This window comes from Scatophagus argus, chromosome 8 (genome assembly GCF_020382885.2).
Source record: "Scatophagus argus isolate fScaArg1 chromosome 8, fScaArg1.pri, whole genome shotgun sequence".
NCBI classification, from domain to species: Eukaryota; Metazoa; Chordata; class Actinopteri; family Scatophagidae; genus Scatophagus; species Scatophagus argus.
Window position 1 is genome coordinate 20,476,534 of NC_058500.1, and position 22,169 is coordinate 20,498,702.

The following is a 22,169-nucleotide window of genomic DNA, read 5'->3' on the forward strand; positions in this document are numbered from 1 at the left end:
ATGAAGGATGGCGTTAAACGTTTCTACATATCCGGTTCCCATTGTCAGTAACAAACCATTAACCACAAATTTGTCAGGTATTTAAAAGATAGACTGATAATTAATAGACTAAAAGGCAGAGTCCCTCCCCTTTCAGTATCTCCTGTGACATTTCAGAATAAAATATGCATTATGGTTACTGGTGAAAGACAAATAATTTAAATTTAAGGACAAAGATAATTTTGCAAGTCAAGAAAGTTGCAGTTGGCCATTGACCCATCCTCCACTAATCATTTGCCTCATCTCTGCCCCATGGGGATCCACAGCACTGAGTTAACATGCAAATAACTCTAAATGGCCCCGATTCATTGACTGACTGACAGCTGAAGGAAGTACAGGGCAGTTGTGCATGACAGACGAGAACAGAGAGGTGGTGCTTCACCGGGAGACAGACTGAACCTGGACTAACTGTGTCCTGGGGAGAGCAATCAGCCTCCCTGCACCACAGGATAGTCTGTCAGAGGGACTACTGTTAGAGGGACTACATCCACTGTCTCAAGGAGCAGGGATGAATCATGGCTCGGAACCATCACAATACAGATAAACTAAACTAAACTACACAGATAAAATTACAAACTGAACATTGTTGAAAGCCTTTGGGACCATGTAAGTACACAACTTAACAAAATGTTTTACAAAGGTGTTGTCAGTTTTAGATATTTGTCCATGTGTGTAAGCCAGATAAGAAGGTGACTTTAGCAGGAAAGTTATTGTGGGTTGTTGTTCAAAGTTTGTGGCTCGGTCTGCTCTGCCTATGACAGAAGGCTGATGTTGCTGCTTCATGCAAAGATTTTACTGGCTGTATCAAAACATGGTCTCCGTCTACACAGACAGACAGATAATTTCTCTCTTTTGGTTTCAGATTTTTTTTTTTTCAAAGCACAGTACAGAACACGTTGTAACAGGGAAAAAAATATAAAATATAAATATATAAATATCATATACATCAAAATATACTGCACCATATTTCAAATTTAGAGAAAAGTAACACAATCAATCCCCACCACAGGAAAAACCAAATGTGGGTATTCTAATCTTTACGCAGGGATCTAACAGCAAATCTCTGCCTCTGAAATACACTAATAATAGGATTACACAGCATGACTCTGAAAACATGGATTACAATCAAACTTGTATCATGTAAAGTCTTACTGATCTCAATCTGTGCCAAAGGCGCTCTGAGCAAGGAGAAGGGATGATCAAATGAGAGCTCCATTTGATTCTCTGCTTTTGACTGAAATGTGTGATCTAAATTTCATCATTAAATCCAGATAACCAAGTTTCTCTATTACAGGCACTTATCTAGTCTCATATATTCTGCTATGTAGCCAAGCGTTCTAAATCCATTTTTTAATATCAGAGGATAGATACTGGTGATAAAGTAATGGGCTGATAAAACTCCATGTTTTATCTTTGTAATGAAACTTCCTTAATAAAGGCATCCTATTTCCATTAAATGGGCTTTTCCATCCTTTCCCATCCCGCATACTTTCAATAGAACTATAGAGCCACAAAATGTGACAGTTTTTTTTGAATTCAGGTCTCCTTCTGCTGGCATGCATTCATTAGAAAACACGTAAGGGTCACAGTAAGGGCATTCACTACACTGAAAATATAAACTATAAAGGCCTTCGTTCCCTTCTTTAGTGCCCTCTCTCCACCAGACAAACACCTACATGAACGAGAGTACACACAGAAATACTTTTTCCAACTTGGATCTGGAGACGGTGCTGTGACTATTGTGCCTCACCATGTAAATTAGTTGTTTGCTTCTGTTGCCTCTCAGGCTCACCGCATCATTAGCCACCTAAATATAACAACCGGCTGCCACCAATTTCCATCATACGATCTCATTTCACTGGTAATGACAGAGTACATAAACCAATAAACTGAGACCCCAAGAACAAGGTGAACAGCAGTGTCACAGCAAGAATATTCATGAGCAGAGAAATGTAATTTGTTGTTTGATTTTTTTTTCCTTTTCCTTTCAGGTTTTTTTTTTTTTTTTTTTTGCCGATCCACTTACAATGTCTCCATTAATTATGCTGCTCTGTATGCTAATATGGCCTGGCAATCCCTGGTCATTTGGGTTGTGTCAATTTCAGAAAGAATTTCACGGGGATCAATCTTCGCACCGAGGTTTATGATAGAGAGTGCCATGAAGTGAATGTGAGAGAGAGAGCGCACTGAGAACAGAGGAACAGACAGGTCGCTACCTCCTAATTACTTTTGTTTGAGGCGGTTGATAGTTAATTAATCTAGTGTTCTTGTGTTATTCTGGAGAACCACTTGATTCACAGCGTTTTCAATTAGTGGTCTTACTGAGAAGGAGGGTCCACTCAATATGACTCACATTATGACAGGTATCTCATCGTGCCCATAGCTGTTAGAGGAATCAATGGAGACATGATGGGAAATCCTATAAAGGCTGACACACTCATCACAATGAATAGCAATGTGAACTAATTATGGAAAACCCAGTCCCAAATGAAATGTTGCACATTTGCATATTTAATTGTTAAAACTTTTAACTTGTATGGTTGAGTACAGACTAATCCTCCAAATAATGCATGTGCTGGACTTGCAACACGGTTGTTACTGCTGTCCAACTGAACAAAATGTGGCCTATCAAAAAAGCACAGATGGTTGAATTAATCAGTTAGCAGCCCTGCTTTTGTTTTTATTCCATTTTCTTTTTATTTAACGTTAAATGATTCATGTTGTTCATGTGTGTCTGTGAGTATTTATGTGTTTGTATGGACGGCGCTCTCTAATAAATGAAGATAGCTCATGTAGCTTAATTACTACCTGTAGTAGTTCCTAACAATAAAGGCACAATGTTGTCTTGGTCAGGACACATTACTTTCATTAATTCATTTACATTGCATGCCATGTGTTGCTGTGCTGAAAGTTTGAATTGCTGTAGCATCTGACAACACAGCATAAATGTCTATTACGGTCCTCCAAGGAACAATGTGATGTAACTAAATGTACTATTTTGTACAATCTACTGTCCAAAACTGAAAAATATTAAATATTATTTCATGACAAGCATCAAACTACCATTTGAAACAGCGGAATGATCAGGTTCAGCATTCATTACTTGAAAAATCCTTAACAGTTAATAAGACTTAATATAAAAATGGCTGCTGATTAGTCTTCTTTCCAGCAACAAATGATTAATTGAGTAGTCATTGCAGCTCTAATGCTTATAAAGTATTGCAATAACATTTCTGAAATGGCTTTAGGGTAAAAAAATTAAATTAACATGCTGCTTTTATCTGACCTCCACAGGATGGATATGAAAGTATTAAGTCCTCACTGGGCTTACTCTTCATAACTTTCTAGCTATTGATTAGAAATTACCAAATTTGCAAGATTTCTTGCACAGTTATCAGATAAAAGACACAATTTGATAAAAATCTGAAATGTATGAATTTGCACAAGTGGAATTGCCCTCTTTGTGACTTGGAAACATTATGCACAGAGAATGGTCTTAGAAAAAGCATGAGGATTTCATGGATGCTTTGCACACTGAATTGCGAATTGTGCTTTTGATTTTCTCTGAAGCTGAAGTTTACTGCTAGAGCAGCTGATAACAGCAAATACGGTGAGCCTGCTTTTGGTGATTTCAAGAGTAACAAGATTTAAACTGGGTTAAACTTTGTTGGATGCAAAAGATGCCTTGGACAAGTTTGCTGAGAAAGCAGTTTGTTTCTTAAATACACATACTGTGGGCCAAAATAATCTATATCTATGTATATTCAAACAATACGCTATAAAAATAAAATAATCTTAAAAAATAAATAATCTTATTTATGCATGCATTTATGGAAGGTTTACACAGACTGAAGTACCCTAAACTGCATCACCCTAATTCCATCACAAAAGCAGGAAGTATCAACAAACAGAGCAGAGCTGCAGAGTTAAAAGGCCAGCATCACAATGTGGACTTCTAGATGCAGCTTTGGTTTAGAAACACACAAAAATCTGGACCACACTTGCCAAACTTCACAGGGAGAAAGAACCTCCAGGGTGGATTTGCACATCTCTTTTTAAAGCCCATCTTTTAAGTGTGTCTGTCTTGCCAGGGGCTTCAACACGCAGGGGGGAAAGGTTCAACTGTTAGGACGGGTTATCTTCCCCACGCTTCCTCCTGCTGCTCAAGAAGGTCAAAGGTTAATTCATCCAGTCCCTCGGTGAGACGGCACTTAAAGGAAGACAATTTGTTCTTTTCTGTAGGGCAGGGAAGCCCCAGTGGATGAATGAAACTTAATTAACGCAGACAGAGGGAGGAGGGGTTCCACATTTTGGATACATAATGAGACAAAGAGCAGAAAAATGCACGGTGTGTGTACCTCTTTTTCTTTAATTCTCTTCTCTTTTTTATTCTCTCGTCCTGTATCACGTGGGCATCCTATCTTTCTCTCTGACTCTTGTTTGCACTTCCTATCTCTCACTCAGAGACAAGAGAGGTTCGAGAGCACAGGCAGGAAAATCAATCAAGATTGGATTGATAGTGTAAACTGACAGACCGAAGAGGCAGCAAACCGTGATACATGAGCAGATTAGGATTGAGTGCATCTGCAGGAAACGGGTGTGACTACACACTGCAGAAAACTAGGAGGAGAAGAAAGAATCTACCCGGTCATGATTAGTGCAATTAAATTAGTACAGCCAACAATAGTTGTTTGCTTTACTTGAAAAATAAAAGCAGACCTGACACTGTCAATCATCATCTGCAATATCATTGCCTTGGGCATCATATTCATATTATAGTTAGTATAGCGATATTATAGTTTCACTAACAGCTTACATGGAACCTTTAAATGTCTGTGCTACTTTTGACTGTGCTATTTTTGTTAATGTACTATGTGCATTTTATATATAATATGTTTCACTGAAAACAATTGTGGTTATTATAAACCAGTGACATCCTGGGATTCTGCAAGTTACTGCTGAAAAATCAGATTGCATCTTTATTAGATCAAATTGCCCAAGATGTCATGCATGCATCAATTTCCTGTTATTCCCTTGTGTTTAATAGGCAGTCTAAATCCCGCACAGGAGAGGCAGACCCCGCCACAACCAATAAAGACTATAGATAGAGAGAGAGATAACCATGTAATGGAAACACACTGAATGGTCATTTTAGCCAAAAAATGGCAAGAAATTGCACAAAAAAGTGATTTGCTGTCATGAAAATCTTGAGTCTAAAATTCAACATGAAGCACATTAAGCTGGACCCAAAAGAATGTAGAATGCAGAATGTTGGTAACCAGATGTGGAATTGAAGATAGATATAGATATAGTGCACAGAATCTACCAGTGCTTTGTTCTCGTTATTGACTGACCTTCGTGCTCCTTCTCTGAAGTACCAGTTTTTTTCATTTTCTTTGGAGTTTTCATGAAAAGTGGAAAAATGGTTCGCAGGCCCAGGATGTCAACAAACTTATGGCAGTTATCGGCTCCCTCCGGTCCAATCATTGCATGGTCCAGGACTTTCAGAGCACTGGTCCGGGATATTTTCTTTTCTCTGCAGCAGAAAGACAAAGACACAAAGAAAGCAATGCTGAAGTCAGAGATACTTCAACACATCTGCAATAAAGCTTTTGTGTTTTGAATGAACAGGTAATAACACAATGCTATCTTCACAAATTATTTCAGCTCTGAGTTTTATGTTGTCATTTCTAGCAGTTTAATTTCTTAATATAAATTTCAGTTACGGCAATGACTGAATGAACAAGAAGATGAATAACAATAGACCCCAGAGTCTGAAACTAAAAACAGTATGCGAGTACTCCGAAACAATGGACTTGTAAGAATGACTTGTATGAACAGATGGGGTTGAGCCTTGAGGCCTTGGGGTCTTTATTCAGGTCGCTGTTGGAAGAAACACTCTGTGATACCAGGACGTGAATCTGAAAGTTTAACATCACCTACAATATTCTCTCATCTAGTAGCTTCATGATTGTCACATCCCCTTCCATCTAAGTCATGGAACATTTTTCCATGACGAGATATTTTATAGCATCTAGTGTTAAGTCAAACCATTCACTCTTCAATTCTGTGACAGTACGGCTCTGCTCTAATCTCACACCGTTGGCAGCTGTACTATAAGATATTTTCTAGTTGTTTTACGTCCCCTGATGCTACGGGCAATGCTCCACTTGTTCTATTGTCATCTGCTGATATCTTACAGCAGCTTTAAGATGTGAAATACTGTATAATTTTCTAGGGAAATTTTTGTGAATGAAACTAGCGCTCTTGATATTGGGGGTATTAAACATGCTAAATGATCCAATCTGGCAAGCTTGCACTGCTCATGAACAGATGGCATTTATCATGTTGAATCAAGCAGTTTAAAACAAATTTGTGCAGTTAAGAAAGTTTGGGGAGTCTTATTTGAAACCCTTACACATAAAAAGAAACCTCACAGAGAAAAGTCAGAGAAGTTCAAGAAAATGTTCTTTTGTGAGACCCACTGAGGTTGGATACCAACCTCACGTAAAAATTCAATGAAATTCTGCGAACCACAAACATCTCTGCTCAAAAAATGTAGTTGAAATAATATGAGTTCCACGAAAATGCAATAAATATCAATGACATGTTTTTCTATGGCACCTCCCAAAAAAATCTCCATGTGTTCTCTTACCCACAACTCACAGCTGAACTGTGAGAAAAGTGTGCCTTTAACTGAAATGCAGAGAACACTATCCTCCTCATAAGCCACACAATGTGTTCAACAAATCAAAGGATTTAAGAAAAAAAAAAACAAACCTTGTCTCAAGGTAGTAAACAAATTAGTTAGACAAACTACCACCATAAAGCCTGAAAATGGGTGTTCATTTACTCATCTGTTTTACATCAATAAAGCATTGGCATGATAAGGGAGACCTACTGTTTCCTGCTCTGTCGACACCCCTACTACCCACTCGCCACTGCACGCCTCCTCTCAGGAAATGTAGCTGTCTGTCACCATGTCACTTTGTCCATTCCCTCCAATGACAGATGACAGTGTTTATCTCAGAGGAGGGACACATATTTCAGGCAGTCGAGTCTGGTTCTCCAGACAGACACATTATATATGATGGACGGCTGGAGGGGCCATGGGGGAGTGATACACTGTGTATTTTCTAAAGGGAAACTGGGCAATTCAGCTGGTAAACAGCTGACTTAACTCAACATCCTGATGTCGTGAACAATGCCGTGGTCAAACAAAAAAAAACATTGATGTCTAGCAGGTACTATAGCATGACAGCAGCAGTAGTTTATGATTCAGCTTGAATTGTGGATGAGACTGAATTACTCAAAGATGGTCTCTCAGACGTGTCAGAAAATGGCATCATCCCATTAAAAGTTTGCAAAGCTGGACAAAAATGTTGAAATTATGAGACATTTTTTCAAAACTACCTGAGTTACACTCACCATGAACTGTGGTTCTTAGACAAGTGTCAATAAAACTGGTCATAGTATATCTCATCTCTGACAAAGAGCTGATCTGACACCTGACCATTACATCAACATGGGCTTTAATGATCTCACATTCTAAATACATAGACAGCTTTGCAGCTATAACAGCTTTCGCTCTTCTGGGAAGGATTTCCACAAGATTTTGAGTATTTCTGTGGGAGTTTTTGCCCATCTATGCAGTAGAGTATGTGAGGTCAGGCACTGATGTTGGACTAAAAGGCCTGGCTCTCAATCTCTATTCCAGTTCATCCCAAACGGTGGGGTTGAGGTCAGGACTCACACCAAACTCCAACCATGTCATGTGATCATTTATTAATTTAAATAAAGAGGATGCTTGTATCAATAGCATCAAGGAGGTACCAATTGAAATATGTATAAGGTATAGGGACATTCTAAGCCAGTAGTACCAACAGGTGAATTCCAACACTGAACTATAAATCAGTAATATCAGAGGGATAAATCCAACTACCAATGTTCATATTGTTTCAAACAAAGCTCTGCACTTTGTGCACTTAAACTATTATGGAAAATGAAATGGATCAAAATCTTGCATCTTTCTAAAAGTCAAGTCTTGGTCTGATTTTTCTCCTCCTCTTTTGCTGTCTTTTTCTTTCTCAGTTGTCCTGGTGGATGATTGAACAGAAAAGCGTTTTTGCATTTCAGTAATGAGATATTGATCCAAGCTGAAATCTCCATCTCCAATGATGTGATCATCAGTGCAGGGGTGCAGAAGCTGTGAAGGTTTCATAAATGTGTCTAATGTGTCTTTATGACTTTTAAGGTCATACGTCTGCCTTTGCTGTGCCCCACCTGCGGTTGATTGATTGGACTGACAGTCCCCCCAGGCAATAGAACCAACAAAAGTGCTGTTTTGAGCACTGTGTTATGCTAAGAGTGTTCACATTTTCATAGCACAGAAAGCACTGGAAGAAAAAGGCCCTGAAAGGGGCTGGGGCCAGACAGTAGATCAAGAGATGTTCTGCACCTGGCTCTGTGTCATATATTTCCCTTTTAAAGAAAATCTTTCAAAGCAGTGAAGCACTTATTGCCCATTTGTTGTAAATTCTACCTTACTGTAGGACATCATACATAATGCATTTGTGTTTCTAGAAACTATGAGAAGTTCTGCGAAATCAAACCTATTAAGTGACTTAAATGATTGCATCATGTTATTAACGGCAATATTTTCTTGCATTTCTAACTCGGCTGAATCCAAAACTGTGCCAAATAAATGAGCAATAATATTAAAACTTTGAGCTTAATGATGCTTGATCAGTGCTTATATAGCAAACACTGCGTTTGTACTAAAATGACACAGCATACAGTCACTCCTAAGATAAATTACTTTGGCTTCAAGTGCATTGAATGCACCCATAAAATTTACATAATCCAGGTGAAGATACTTATATCATTTTTGAAGTCCCCTGCAGTCAAAAATCTGTTTTTCTGTGTTGTTCCTCCAGCTGAATGTTTGAGCTTCCCTGTTTAGAATGATGTACATGTACAGCCTGATAATAAAAGGCTGTTTTTATATTAATAGTTGAAAGTGTAAATTTTCTCTGTCCTCACTGTAAATATAATCTGGGCATCATGAGCATGACTTGTGACATCACAAAGACAGTCCTGGTCCAATTCTCAGCATACACAAGTGTGATGTGGAAACTTGAAGCCTCCAGTGCACATACAATAAGAATGATTGTCAATTTTAAAAAGAATGGGTGCCATTGTCATGCGGTAATTAAAGTTTTCTTCTGAAAAAACCATGTCAGACACACATTAGAGATTCTTTTTATTCAGGGATCTTGAAATTTGAAAGCGGCTTGCAACAAAAAGGTTGCTCTTTGGCAGCTGACTTCTAAGTTTCTTTTATCACAGCTCCCCTCAAGCTCACAAACACACTTTTCAAAACAAATGTAAAAGAGAAGTTGTCAACCATAGCTCCCTGCTCCCTCAAGATTTTCATCTGTTTCATAACAAAAATGTAAAATAGCAAAAGAGTCTGCAATTGCCTATATGGTTTTTCCCTCTAACAAGCATTCTTATTAGTGTTTACCTCAACAAAGTAACCCATTTAGCATCAACAACTGATGTCCAGCAATGCAATAAGTGTAACAATGGCCAGCAATAGCAGACCTGATGAGTGGCTGTCAAAACCATGTTAGCTGTGCATCAAATACAACCCAGATTTTAAATTGGGATGGTGTGTAAAATGCAAACAAAAACAAAGACTGTGAGCTAATAAACACAGATGTACAATAAGAGGGATGTAACGGGAGACATTTGTCGCAGTTTGGTTCAGTGCAGCAGAAAAAGCATAAGGAATGCTGAGGAATGCTTCTTTTCATCTGGCTGATGCCACTGAATGTGTGTTAGCGTATTCACTGTGCCTCCATTCAGATATCCAACAGCAGAGCAATAGTGACTAACTTTCCACATTTCATGCATCAATCTACATACTGTGTGGTCTGCGTTTCTGTTACAGATCTAAAAAAAAAAATTAAACTAAACTGTTTATCAGAAAAATGAATAACAAAAATACATACATTGCCATTTCTTATAGTGTAGTGCAGCCTCACCTGAGCATGAGATTCATTAGCTGAAGCCCTTCTCCTCTGAGAAAGCGGTCACGATTGGCTGGCAGCATGAGACAGGAACAAAGAGCATCGAAGAGGTTTTCCATCATCTCCTGCTCCTCGGCTGTGGACGGGTTGTGACGTTTGAACACCTGAGAGAGAAGGTGGGAGAACAGAGCACTGAGGAAAGGAGTATTTACAAAGGACACCCAGGTGGGCATGTTGCTTTTGGATGAGAAGGAAACACACAGCAGGCTACGGAATATGACTGTTGTGTGTTTGTGTGTTGTTGTATTATCCATATTCCTACAAGCAATTTAGGAATATGGATAATACAACAACTACAAATTCAATTTGGATGTCCAATTCTTTTTGTCTTTTTGTGGTTAAGTCTCCATAAGGTTAATTCTAAGCCCAAATTGACTTAAATTTTTGCATGTTGGAGAAATTACAACGCTTTGCTTCTGCAAGGCTCTAATGGATGGCAGGTACATTAAAGGGTGGCGTTAGAGCAAACTGAAAATAGAAATTAAAAGCTAAAATCTTACAGATAGTTGCTGCAGTAACACATCAATGCCATCCATCTCTCCCAGTAGTTCTCTGGTAGCTGCGGGAATGAGAAATAAAGAAGGAGAAAAACTAAGAGATAGAAAATGGAGTAACAAGACAACAAGGGCATTAAACCGAAATGGTTTCCAAAAACAGACATTTTGGCAGCAGGAGGGAGGACAAAAAACAACCTGAGAAAAAAGGTTCAAATAGATAGGTTAAAGAAAGCAAAAGAGTAAAAGTGTGGAAGGAGGTGACAGAAGAACAACAAAGGCATACATGAACATAAACAGTGACAAACACATTGGCCTTGAGGGAGCGAGAAAATGAGGAAAAATTAGGCTACTGATATAAATATATGTACACAAGTTATTCCATGTTTTTTTTTAAATTATACAATACAGTTCAGCTTTGTAGCATCCCCAAATCACTATGAGGGCAAAATGTCTTCAATTTAAGAATCACAACACTCAGAAGTCCTGTAAACTGAGATCAATAAGTGGCACAACACAGGCCTCTGTTTACCATCAGTGTGGGCCTTTGCATTTGTTATTATTGGTAAATAAGTGTTCATAACCAACAGCAGAATTTCACATGATAAATCTGGATCCATGGGGAATCCCTGAAAACATGACATTTCACACCAGTGAGGGGTATTTTTTGGAGAATGTGACAGTGCAGGCTTTCAACAGCTCCATGACGGTCAGTTTCCCACAATGAATGTGAGTTTAGTTTAGTTTTGTACAAATAATGTAGGTTTCTATTTTTAATTTGCACTATGCAGTCATGCTAATGTTAGATATGAAAATGAGAAGCTGGACTGAGTAAATAAGTATGGGCTAGTGTTGTTTCTAAAGCTTAGAAATTAGGTAAATTAGACTGAATAACACAGACAAACAGTGTGAAATCAGTTTATGTGACGCATGTCAAGTATTAAGGCATACAGAACATGCTATTAGAATAAAGACCCCCTCCCCAACTCAACAGACTGTGCTTTTGGACACACTCCACTTAATATCAGTATACTTTGGCACCATTTAGTTGTATTTCTGTTATAGCAGACAACCCGCCGGGAAGAAACAAAGATTTATCTTCATAAATCAGTGATCACAATAAAATAAATAGTCATCTCTGTTTGAAGTTACAATTACATGAGGTATCCTGCAGGGTTAATCTTAGGGTTAAGGCAATAAGTAGGTTAATGAAGAACTTCTTAGGTTACAGTTTTGCTAGCTTATGCAGGGAACAATGAGATGATGTAAAACGAGGCGACGCAAACGTGCATCACACAACACTCTGTGTGATGCACGTTTGCATCACACTAGTTATATTGGTTATATTTAACCAATATAACTAGTGTGATTTCCCTTATTCTCACTTCAAGACTCTGACAGCATTTTCATGCTTAAAAAAAGAACATTTTTTATTGGTATATTTTATTTTGGACTTGAATGGTAAGCTGGAGAAAATGAATGTGACAATTAGTGTAAAATGAGAAATGACTCCAACTGAATACAACTATGACTTGTACTGTTAATGTGAAGCTGTCCAAGGATTTGATATTCCTGTGGCTATATGGGACTTTACGGGCTTTTAGTGAGGCAGGGACAGCTGGAGAAGACAGCAAGTAGACGATTGATGAGATGACGATTAGAAGTGAGATGGAAAGACATAAAAGGAAGTGGGAAAGATGGAAAGGAAACAAATGCAAATATGAAAGGCAACATGAAATCAAAGAGTAATGGAGGAAAATGAAGAGGAAATGAGTAAATGACAGTGTTGTGACAGAAAGGGAAAAATGGAAACAATGAAAAAGAATGAAGGGAAAAGAGAAGACATAAAGTGGAAATGGAACAAAAATAATTGAGGACGAAAGGAAAAAGACTGTTCAGAAAATTACGAAAAAAATGGAAATATATATATCTGCATATAAACTTGATCTCATTATATAACCCTGTGGTAAGATGATGAAAATCAATCTCGAAAGAAAAAAAGTAAACAGTGCATTTTCTCTCTGTCTGAGAAAGCTGAGAGGTGACTGAAATGTGGAAGATAAATTAGCATCATTTGGAAGCCATAAAACCATTTACTGAGACACACTTACTGTCATTGTTTTGCAGCAAGATAGCCAGGATTTCACTGCAGTACAGCTTGTTAGCATCAAATGGCATCTTTGCCTGAGAGGAGAGGAGATTCAAATTAGCCATTCATGCTGAGAAACTCTGTTCTCCACAGAGTATTAGAAAATCATCAACTATGCTAGACCAAAATGTGTGGGTTTTTGTAACCATAAGCAGAGATTCTAGTGGTGGTATAAAAGGCAACAGCAATCATTTAATTTCTGCATCAGCTGGTTTACATGACAGGTTATCTGAACAAACATATTATTACATAGATACAGGCATATTTTTGAAACTAAAACCACTGAAATTAAATCAGCAGAATAGTTTTTCTTTTAATTTTTATTTGCTTGTTTTAGAAAATTCTGATTTCATAATACAGCCAGTTACTTGTGTTGAAGGTTTTCCAATAAACATTAGGAAAGAACAAGGGCTGAAACTGACAATTATTCAACTCAGGTATGTAGGAATTATTTTCCTGATTGACTGTTTGGTATGAAACAGTTTGTTATGAAAAATGTCCATCACAGCAAGTAATGGAAATTCTGCCTCTTTTTAGAGAGCTGGTCCTTTTTGCTCGGCTCCTTAAAAAGAGCCGGCTCAAAGAACTGGATCGTTCGCGACTAACACATCGCTAATCACAATGTCCTACAGCCATTGGAGAGGTCCTAAAATGTCTGACCAAAGCCCAAAACTTAAAAATATTCAATTGAGTTTATAATATTAATACAAGGGAAAGAAACAAAATTGGCTCATCTCAAAAGCTTAAGACCATAATTGGATTTTGTACATTAATGACTTAAAACAATCAATCGATTAAAAATAGCTGCTGTTTACTTACCCTTACCCTTAATTACCCTGTTTACCCTTGATTGAAAAGTCAATCACTACAGCTCTAAAATGAACTTTTTTGGTTTTTAAAATGAAAGCCAATGCAGTACCACAGTCTTACCTTGATTCTCTTGAGCAGCCACTGCATGAGTCCCTGCTGAGCTGCCTCGGTGCACAGGCCGGGTCTGAACTCTGCCATATTTTCTATGATAGCTGAGGAGGACAACAACAATATCTAAATTCAACCTTCACGTTAGGTGTCAAAGAATTCTTGAGCAAAACAATAAAAACTCAGTATCAGTATACTCTCAGTTGAGTTATTGGACAGAAAAAGCTAGATTGGCACATCTATAGAAATAGTTAATCACACACTGGTTTGGTGGCTGTAAATTTTCCAAAGCTGCCAAACAATTTATGCTCAACTTCAGTTGCAAACTCCAGGCCTGAAATATGAGACCAACATGGAAGTGCAAAAAAGTGCAGAGACAGTGAACTTGACCTCTCAGCTATGTTTATGGTGTTGGTTGCCTTTGTGGATTTTTTCATGCAAATCAGGTAAATAATATGACTTGTTGTGAGGTTAATTGTAATAACAGACCTGAGCGGAATGACAGATGCTAGACAGAGCTACTGAGGAGTAAACGTGAGAAGTCAAAAAGAGCGCAGAGATTAATTTTTGGGATTAAGAAGTGGATTTATCTGCACTCTTGCTTCTCGAGCGCTGCAGCAGTGGGCGTGGAGCTGCCAAAATCCAATGCCATGTAACCTTCTCGTAATTCTCTCAGATTTGACTGCTGAATGGAGGGGAAAGATCCCTTACTTCATGAATGTAAGAGAAGAAAAGACACAAAGGAAAAGTCTCCAGCCGTTTAGTCAAAGGCTAAACCAAACACAGACACAAACACCGTTGCTGCCTGCTGTTGTTCACAAGCTTGCTGCTAATATACGGTAAGGTATTCTGGCTTTTGGGAGTAAATGAACCTGTAGTCGAACTCGCGCAAGTAACGCAACTAAACACAATACCAGAATCAAACTCAAATGAATAACACAAGACAAATATTTTCTTCCTATTCTGTGTAAACCTATTTACTCTACAGTCTATGGTGCGTACACAGCAATAGTCTAACTTGCCTTAGCTAGCTTGGTAGCTTTGAGCTTTTCAATGACCAGCTTGCCTTGACAATGAACTTCAGATATGGCTCTTCAGAAACTTGTGGGTGATTTCGCAGTGATTCTGTCTGCTTTTTATTATACAGTGCATGGTTCTACTCCGACACCAACAAAAGCAAAATTTGGGGACATCCAGGCGGAGAAGTAAAATGACAGTGTAGGATACAGTCTTTAATCAAACTCATTTGGAGAAGAAGAACTATGAAATGCATCATGCTTCGTTTCATAGAGAGCTCGAGTGGGTTCTGTCCCAGCTACTTCTAAGATTAACAAAGCTGCCACGTGATATCTCCATCACAGCAGACTGTCGTAGAGGGGGACAGAGAGAGGAATAGAGAGAGAGAGAGAGAGATTGTGATGTGGTGATGAAAGGAAGGGAGAATATAGAAATATAGAAAGAGGGAAAGTAGATGGGAGGCAAACAGGTGGGAAGACAAGTCAAAGAAGAGAGATGGAAAGCTGAAAGAACAAGGAACACAAAGAGTGAGAAAATGAAGTAAAGCGTAACGAGAGCATGACAAACAATACGAAATAACACAAAATACAAAGAAGCAACATCTGTAGAGAAGGTCTGCAGATGATAGAGAAATGTTGAGAGAAAGAAACAGAGAAGATGGGTGCTGAGGGACAGAGAGGAAGGGCCTTTATCAGTGATTTAAACAGAGCAGACAGACAGCATCCTGGAGGACAGCAGGCTCAGAGCAGAGAGCAGCCAAAGCAGACAAAAGGCTTATTCAAGCTTGGAGAGCTCCCTTGATAACACACACACACACACACACACACACACACACACACACACACACACATACTTGAATAGAAGATGCACAAGCACCACTCACTCAATATGACCCACACTCACAAACAGAGAGCCAAATACACACACCTAAACAGCTCTCCTGACACTCGGCCTCAATCTGGCAACAAAGAAAAAAAAACATCTCAGTAGACTCATTCAACACAAAAAGAGCTGACAGGCAGAAAAGTCGGATTCATGTGAGGCTAAATACAGAGAGCATGACTTCTCAAACTATCTGCTGACCCTCTCCCACACCTCGTGTCTGCTTTCAATGCTGTTAAATCTAGGCCATGAACACTGGTTCCGATTCGCTAGTATGCCTGATTTCGAGAAAGAGTTCACACTTCAAATAAAACTCTGGACGGTTATAAAAGTGCATCCTCTCGGTCAAACATCTAAATGAGTCACTGACGTCTCCCTTTTGCTGTCAGTGAAAAAGTCTAGGACGCTTGGCAGCAGGGGGACACACTGTTAAAGCCTGAAGAATACAAATAAAGTTAGTCTATGTCCTTTGTGTAATGTCAAACCCAAGTCCAGGCGGACCCCCTGTCACTGTGCTGCCCACAACTCGAACACTGGCTCATACACACCTTAAACACATACCTCCCTCTAGAACAGGCTTGTCATGTTTCAATAACTAAACGAGACAAGGATCATCAGTTATGCTTGCTGCAAATACTCAAATATTGAACTGCTCTGTTAATCCAAGTGTTCTTTTTAATCGTGTGCATTATTGAACCTTAGAGGAGAGTCTCTACAGAACCTACAGAGTGAAATGAAATCTGTCCCAGGTATTTGTCCCACGTTTGGAATAAAAATGAATACACGTGCCGGGCAGTCGCTGAAAGTGTTTTCCAGTCTTTTTCTTTAGTTTTATTCATAGGAACAGCTTGTTTTGGTGCTGAGCTGTAGGATTTGGTGCTTCAACTCTATTGTCTTTTAACTTCCTGTTTACTTCAGAAGTCGAGAATGTGCCAGTTGGCCCACATCAGCTGCTTGTGATTAAATTGTTCCTCCATTTTAGCTAATCTCTGACAAGTTTTCTAATATGATATACAGCGTTATGCAATACCAAAGTTAATTTTAGGCACTTTCTCTCCCACTTTCAGCAGTCTGACAAACATCAACTACGACTTACACAGTGACACTAATTAAATCAGTTCTCCCACAGAGCGCAGGGATCAGCTCGTCATGTTACTGTTATCACATTCATGGTGACTGAGCTGGTATTAGTGTTTCTCTAATGTTTATTTATATAACAATATAATGACAGAAATTGAAAGTTCGATAATTAGATTAATTAATTTATCCACACTTCTTTAAAGGCTCATTTTCTAAATGATTCAATGTCAAACAATAAGTTACTGCTGCTATATGAAGTAACTGAGCTAGTTGTGAACTGATTGACAATGCCGGTAACTTTGTGTAAAAGATTTAATCTGCGGTGGATGCAGTGGCATCAGGTCATGCGACCTTGGAAAATGTGTGAAAATGACTACCTTCATGCACATAAGGAATGAAAAAGAGGAGAAACATATCTAGAATGTGTAAAAATGACATAACACGACACTGTGCGACACTGGCACTTCTTGTAATGTTATTTGAGTTTTCACCAGTGAACAATACTTCCATATTTCATCCTGGCATCCAGCTTTGTTGGTAAGTTTAACTGGTCTAGGATCCACTTAAAACCACAATGAATTTTGGAACACAGTATGCCAGGTTTTGAGCTGTTTGATTCAGATACTGTTGACTACAATGGAAAGGTGACGGTAGCTTGTAGGGAAAAAAACTAGCAAATATTTGAGTGGGTCCACTGGCTGAAAATAAGTCCATAACGCCTTTACTGCATCTCAGTCTAGCAATTAGCTTTAGGATAAACAGCAGCTGAGTGTTGCTGTTGAGGCGTTGGTGTGCATCTCCTTACCCAGTGTGTTATAGATGCCATCAGCTTCCTCCTTCACCTGTTCATCCAGCCGCTCCATATTCTGCACCAGCAAGGCCACCACCTGACCCTCCAACTACAAGACACACACAGATGAAATTCAAGCCAGAGTTCTGACATGTTTTTTTACCACACAAAGCAAATTCAATCCATCCATCCATTTTCTATACCGCTTATCCGTCAGGGTCGCGGGGGAGCTGGAGCCTATCCCAGCTGACTACGGGCGAGAGGCGGGGTTCACCCTGGACTGGTCGCCAGTCAATCGCAGGGCCAACACACAAAGACAAACAACCACACACTCTCACACTCACACCTAGGGGCAATTGAGAGTAGCCAATTAACCTAATGTGCATGTTTTTGGTATTGTGGGAGGAAGCCGGAGAACCCGGAGAAAACCCACGCAGGCACAGGGAGAACATGCAAACTCCACATAGAAGGGCCCAGACCGGGATTCGAACCTGGAACCCTCTTGCTGTGAGGCGACAGTGCTAACCACTGCACCACCGTGCCGCCCGCAAATTCAATCCATCAAGGATAAAACACTCCATTTATCTACATAAGTGCTATAAAACCTTAGCAGAGTTTTTCTCAAGTACACACAAAGAACAATTTATTCATGTGTAGACAACAGAGACAGGTTGTATTATTCTTAGAAACTGTCTGTAGAGCTACAGAAATGAACTGAAATTTTTTGTAAAATTTATAAAACCCTTTTCAAATGAAATTTTACATGACATAGCACGTGTTTCCCATCCTCATCATGACTACTGCGTAATATGACCAAAGGGGTTGGGTATATGGTTGGGAACATGATTCCAAACAAATTTCATCATCATCATTTTGAAACTTTCAACTTTTTTTACTGTCTGTCAACTGAGTCCTTTATCCTCAAAATGGCATAATATTTCAGAGGAAAACTGACAAAGAAAAAATGCACAGACAGGTATGACAGTGTAAACGTTCACGTTTAAGCCTCAGTCTTGGCAGTAGAAACTTAGTTCCTGTCTGAGCTTCTCTGAACATGTGCAAGTGTTATCAGTCAAGTCAAGTTCGGAGACTCATAACCAAACAGAGCTCATGGAGTGCTGCCTGGCTGGGTAAAAGTACTATTACAGATGAAAAAAGACAGACAGTCGACACAGACTCATGAGCCACCAGAGACTGTCGTGGATCATTTTGATTCATCTTATCAAGGATACCACCTGGCCTTCTGGCAACAAGGACAAAAGAGCTGGAAGCATTACAGTGAAGGGGAGAGACAAATGGATTCAACTAACCCCTGCTGCCCTGGAACTGTTTCCCTTGGAAGTAGCTGTAAAGAAGAGTGTGGGTGCTCCATTGCATGGTAAATGGACTGCATTTATACCATGCATTTATCCCGAGACTGCTGCAAAGCCAACAGAGCTACAGCCCCGTCCACCATCACACCACAGGCACATTCACACACACTTCAGTTATGCTGTCAAGGGTCTGTGTTCACAGTGCCCGTCCTGATCTATTTTTGGTTCTATCCAGAATGTATCCAGATTCATTTAAGAAACTCTGGACAGCAAAAAAAAATGATTTTGCAAATCAGATCCAAGCCACATTTGTAGTTAGATTGAAATGCAATTCCAAATAGATTTCTACAGCTGTGTCTCAGCCCAGACGTTCTGGATGCGCAAATCAAAGACTCAAAGACTCTTTTGCGTAACATAACAACCATGTCAAATCCAAATTGACAGAAGTGTATCAGAGCAGCTGAGGAGAATCCATGCTATTATTAGAAGAGTATTATGAAGGACAACACAGAACAGTCCACGGACAGACGCTGCCCCTGAAGGCATAGCCACTGCTGTGTGTGAAGGGTTATTCTACGCATGAGCAGGTGGCACTTTGTATGGTTGTCTCTGCCACCAGTGTGCGAATGTTGTGAATGCAGAATTGTGTTGATAAGCGCTTTGAGTGGTGAGTTAGGCTAAAAAAGGCATTATGTAAATGCAGTCCATTTTACATTGTTGCTACAGCAACTCATGCAGACACAAAAATCTGATCTGATAACTTGCAAACAGTGCAGACTGTCTGTCTTAAACATCCGATATGGGAAAGAAATCTGATTTTCCTGCACAAAACCTTTGACTTCCTGTGCAACTGTCGCTACAGTCGTTCCTTTCAGAGACTAACCAGCCAGTTCTCCAACAAAAAGAAAAAAAAAAACTTTAAAGGAGCTTTAAAATGCTACAGAGAGAGAGCAGTTCTGAAGACATTACCGGTACTCTGCCATGTTAGCGGAAAATGACGCTCCTTTAATTCAATAAACAATATCACGGGAATATAATAAAGAAAATGTATGTGGAATTTTAATGCTGTTACAGTGTCAGACGTTCTACACATGTAGCTTAAACAATTCAACAATCTGTTCATGTTTGAGACACAGGAGGGCTTTAAAGCTTGTCTTCCTTCTTTCTTTTTCTTTGTTTTTTTTATTTTTAACTATTATTAATACAAGAGTGCTTTGGTTTGGAGGCAGCTACCTAGACAGCATTACACTAAGCGTGTTCTTTTCTATATTGGTCAGTCTGGGTCATGAGTACTTCCCTAAAAGTGGAAATTTTCTCACACTGAAAACGCCCTGCCCGACCTGAAAAGTTCCAAATGTCATAGTATTTCTATTTCATAACTACCAATAACTACTCATAACTGAACTGCTGAATTACAGAGTAAAATATATAGTCGCAGTGGAGACATCTGGCAAAAATAAAAAACTCTTTCTTTGTAGTAAGAACCAACTACCAATATGATGAATGACACTAGGATGTAACCTGGCATAAAAAGTATTCAAGCCAACAGATTCTTCAATCATGTGTCACAGTGGCGACCGTGAAGGAGTGATGCACGCAGTTCCATTATAGGTATATCAGCACATTATTGTAGTTTGACCTTTGTCTGTGTCACTCTAAATGTCAGCACACATAATGGGGCATCAAAAATCTTCCCTGGTTCATAGACAGCATGACAGGCTCAATGACAAAAACGAGGGAGAGGGGTAGACAGAGAGAGAGAGAGAGAGAGAGAGAGAGAGAGAGAGAGAGACAGAGGAGAGAGAGAGAGAGAGAGAGAGAGAGAGAGGATGTTAAACATAAAACCGACGCCATGGACGGTGACAAAAGAAAGCTTTCAAAAAACCGAAAAGGGAGCGAGAGGAAATGCTATATGGTTGACATTACACTTTGAAATTAACTTTTTCCCTTGACTAAATTCTTGTCACTTTGTAAATTAAAACTCAAATGTATTTAATTGCAGCTACAGCTTACGCTGACATATAGCTAAAAAGTGCATTAATAATAATCTAATCTATGACAAAAAGGACAAAATGGCTGCACATTTGTGTTCCAGTTAAATTAACAGGATGTTTCAAGAGTTAATGGACGATTTGTTATGATAACACCACCTGTAAAAGAACAACTTGTATAATGTTACATTTTATCTTATTCTGATATCATTCTACTCTTGATAATTTGTCCTGCATATGAAGTATGAAAGTATGATACTGTATCAAGTATCAATATAATTGTTTTAAATGTGGACAAACACTGGCCTGAAGCAACATCATAGAAACTTGTAGCCCAAATACAAATTACTCTAAATGTCTGCATGTCTTTCAGCCACCAAAACTCATCTGAAACCTTGTTTTTGAAAAGTTAATAGAGTTAATCAATTCCCTTGGCCTGTTTAAGAGCCCAGACTCCACACAGCACTGCTGCATCAATTTAACCAAAGAACGATGTACTCACCAGAGCATCTATGAGTACCTCAGCACCCTCCTCGCTCTCATGGAGTGTGTCGATATCTGTGAGCTCCTGCAGCAGGTCCACCACTGCTATGGCAACATGTGGGTCAGGCTAAGGATAATAAGCGCAGTTCAGTCTGAGATCCGGGTGTGTTATGTTTGTAGCGGCTAATGAGCCACTTGAGTCTTCAGCCACTAACCTCAAGCAGAGGTGAAGGGTGGCACACAGAGGACTGCTAAGCTCACTTCTTTTTAACTCCACTCCTCCAGATGTTTTTCATGTTCGAACTAGTCGTCTTCAGACCCAACCAACTTAACTGACGTCGCTTCGGGAAATTTATCAGACTTCGATTTTTTTTTTTTTTACAATGCCATGCGCTTGTATGTGGGTCTGACTCAAAACTCACAGTGTCTATGTTCATCATCATGAAGGAACATGTCACCCAGTTCAACATGATGTGTTTTTCATCATTTTTGGAGCTCTATGACACAGAGAAAGAAGCTATATCAGGCTTTGGCTACACAGACAATAAAACCAATGTGAAATATCAAACTCTATATATGGTGAATGGATCATTTTGATCACAGTCTGAAACAATCTGGTAGTGGAAGGATATCAGAGTTTTCATGACTGAGGAGGCCCAGCAGTGAGTGGACAGAATTTAGCTCCACCAACAGGTGGTAGAGGTCTGGCATTGTGGCGATCACGTGCATCTCCTGGATGATGTCATTCAGATCCAGCTCAGACTCCATGAACCTGGTTTAAGGAGCGGGAAATTTTAGTTAGCATGTTAGCACTCAGACTGAATTTGGTTACTTTTTTTTTTAAACACATTTAAAATGTCATGTACAGCACACAGCACAAGTTTGAGAAAATCTTCAGTAAGTTCATTTAATTCAAATA

At 39.2% G+C, this 22,169-nt stretch overlaps 1 protein-coding gene across 1 annotated transcript in view; it reads right to left on the bottom strand.

Moving 5' to 3' along the window:
• ctnnbl1 (catenin, beta like 1) overlaps nt 1–22,169 on the bottom strand; it is a 51,154-nt gene that overhangs the window by 26,060 nt on the left and 2,925 nt on the right. The window contains exons 4-11 of the mRNA XM_046396827.1: nt 21,883–22,022; nt 21,270–21,367; nt 17,479–17,572; nt 13,707–13,798; nt 12,739–12,811; nt 10,634–10,692; nt 10,089–10,237; nt 5,394–5,575 (exon numbers count right to left, since the gene is read on the bottom strand). Of these exons, the coding sequence (XP_046252783.1) occupies nt 5,394–5,575; nt 10,089–10,237; nt 10,634–10,692; nt 12,739–12,811; nt 13,707–13,798; nt 17,479–17,572; nt 21,270–21,367; nt 21,883–22,022 (887 nt within the window). The remainder of the gene's footprint in view (nt 1–5,393; nt 5,576–10,088; nt 10,238–10,633; nt 10,693–12,738; nt 12,812–13,706; nt 13,799–17,478; nt 17,573–21,269; nt 21,368–21,882; nt 22,023–22,169) is intronic.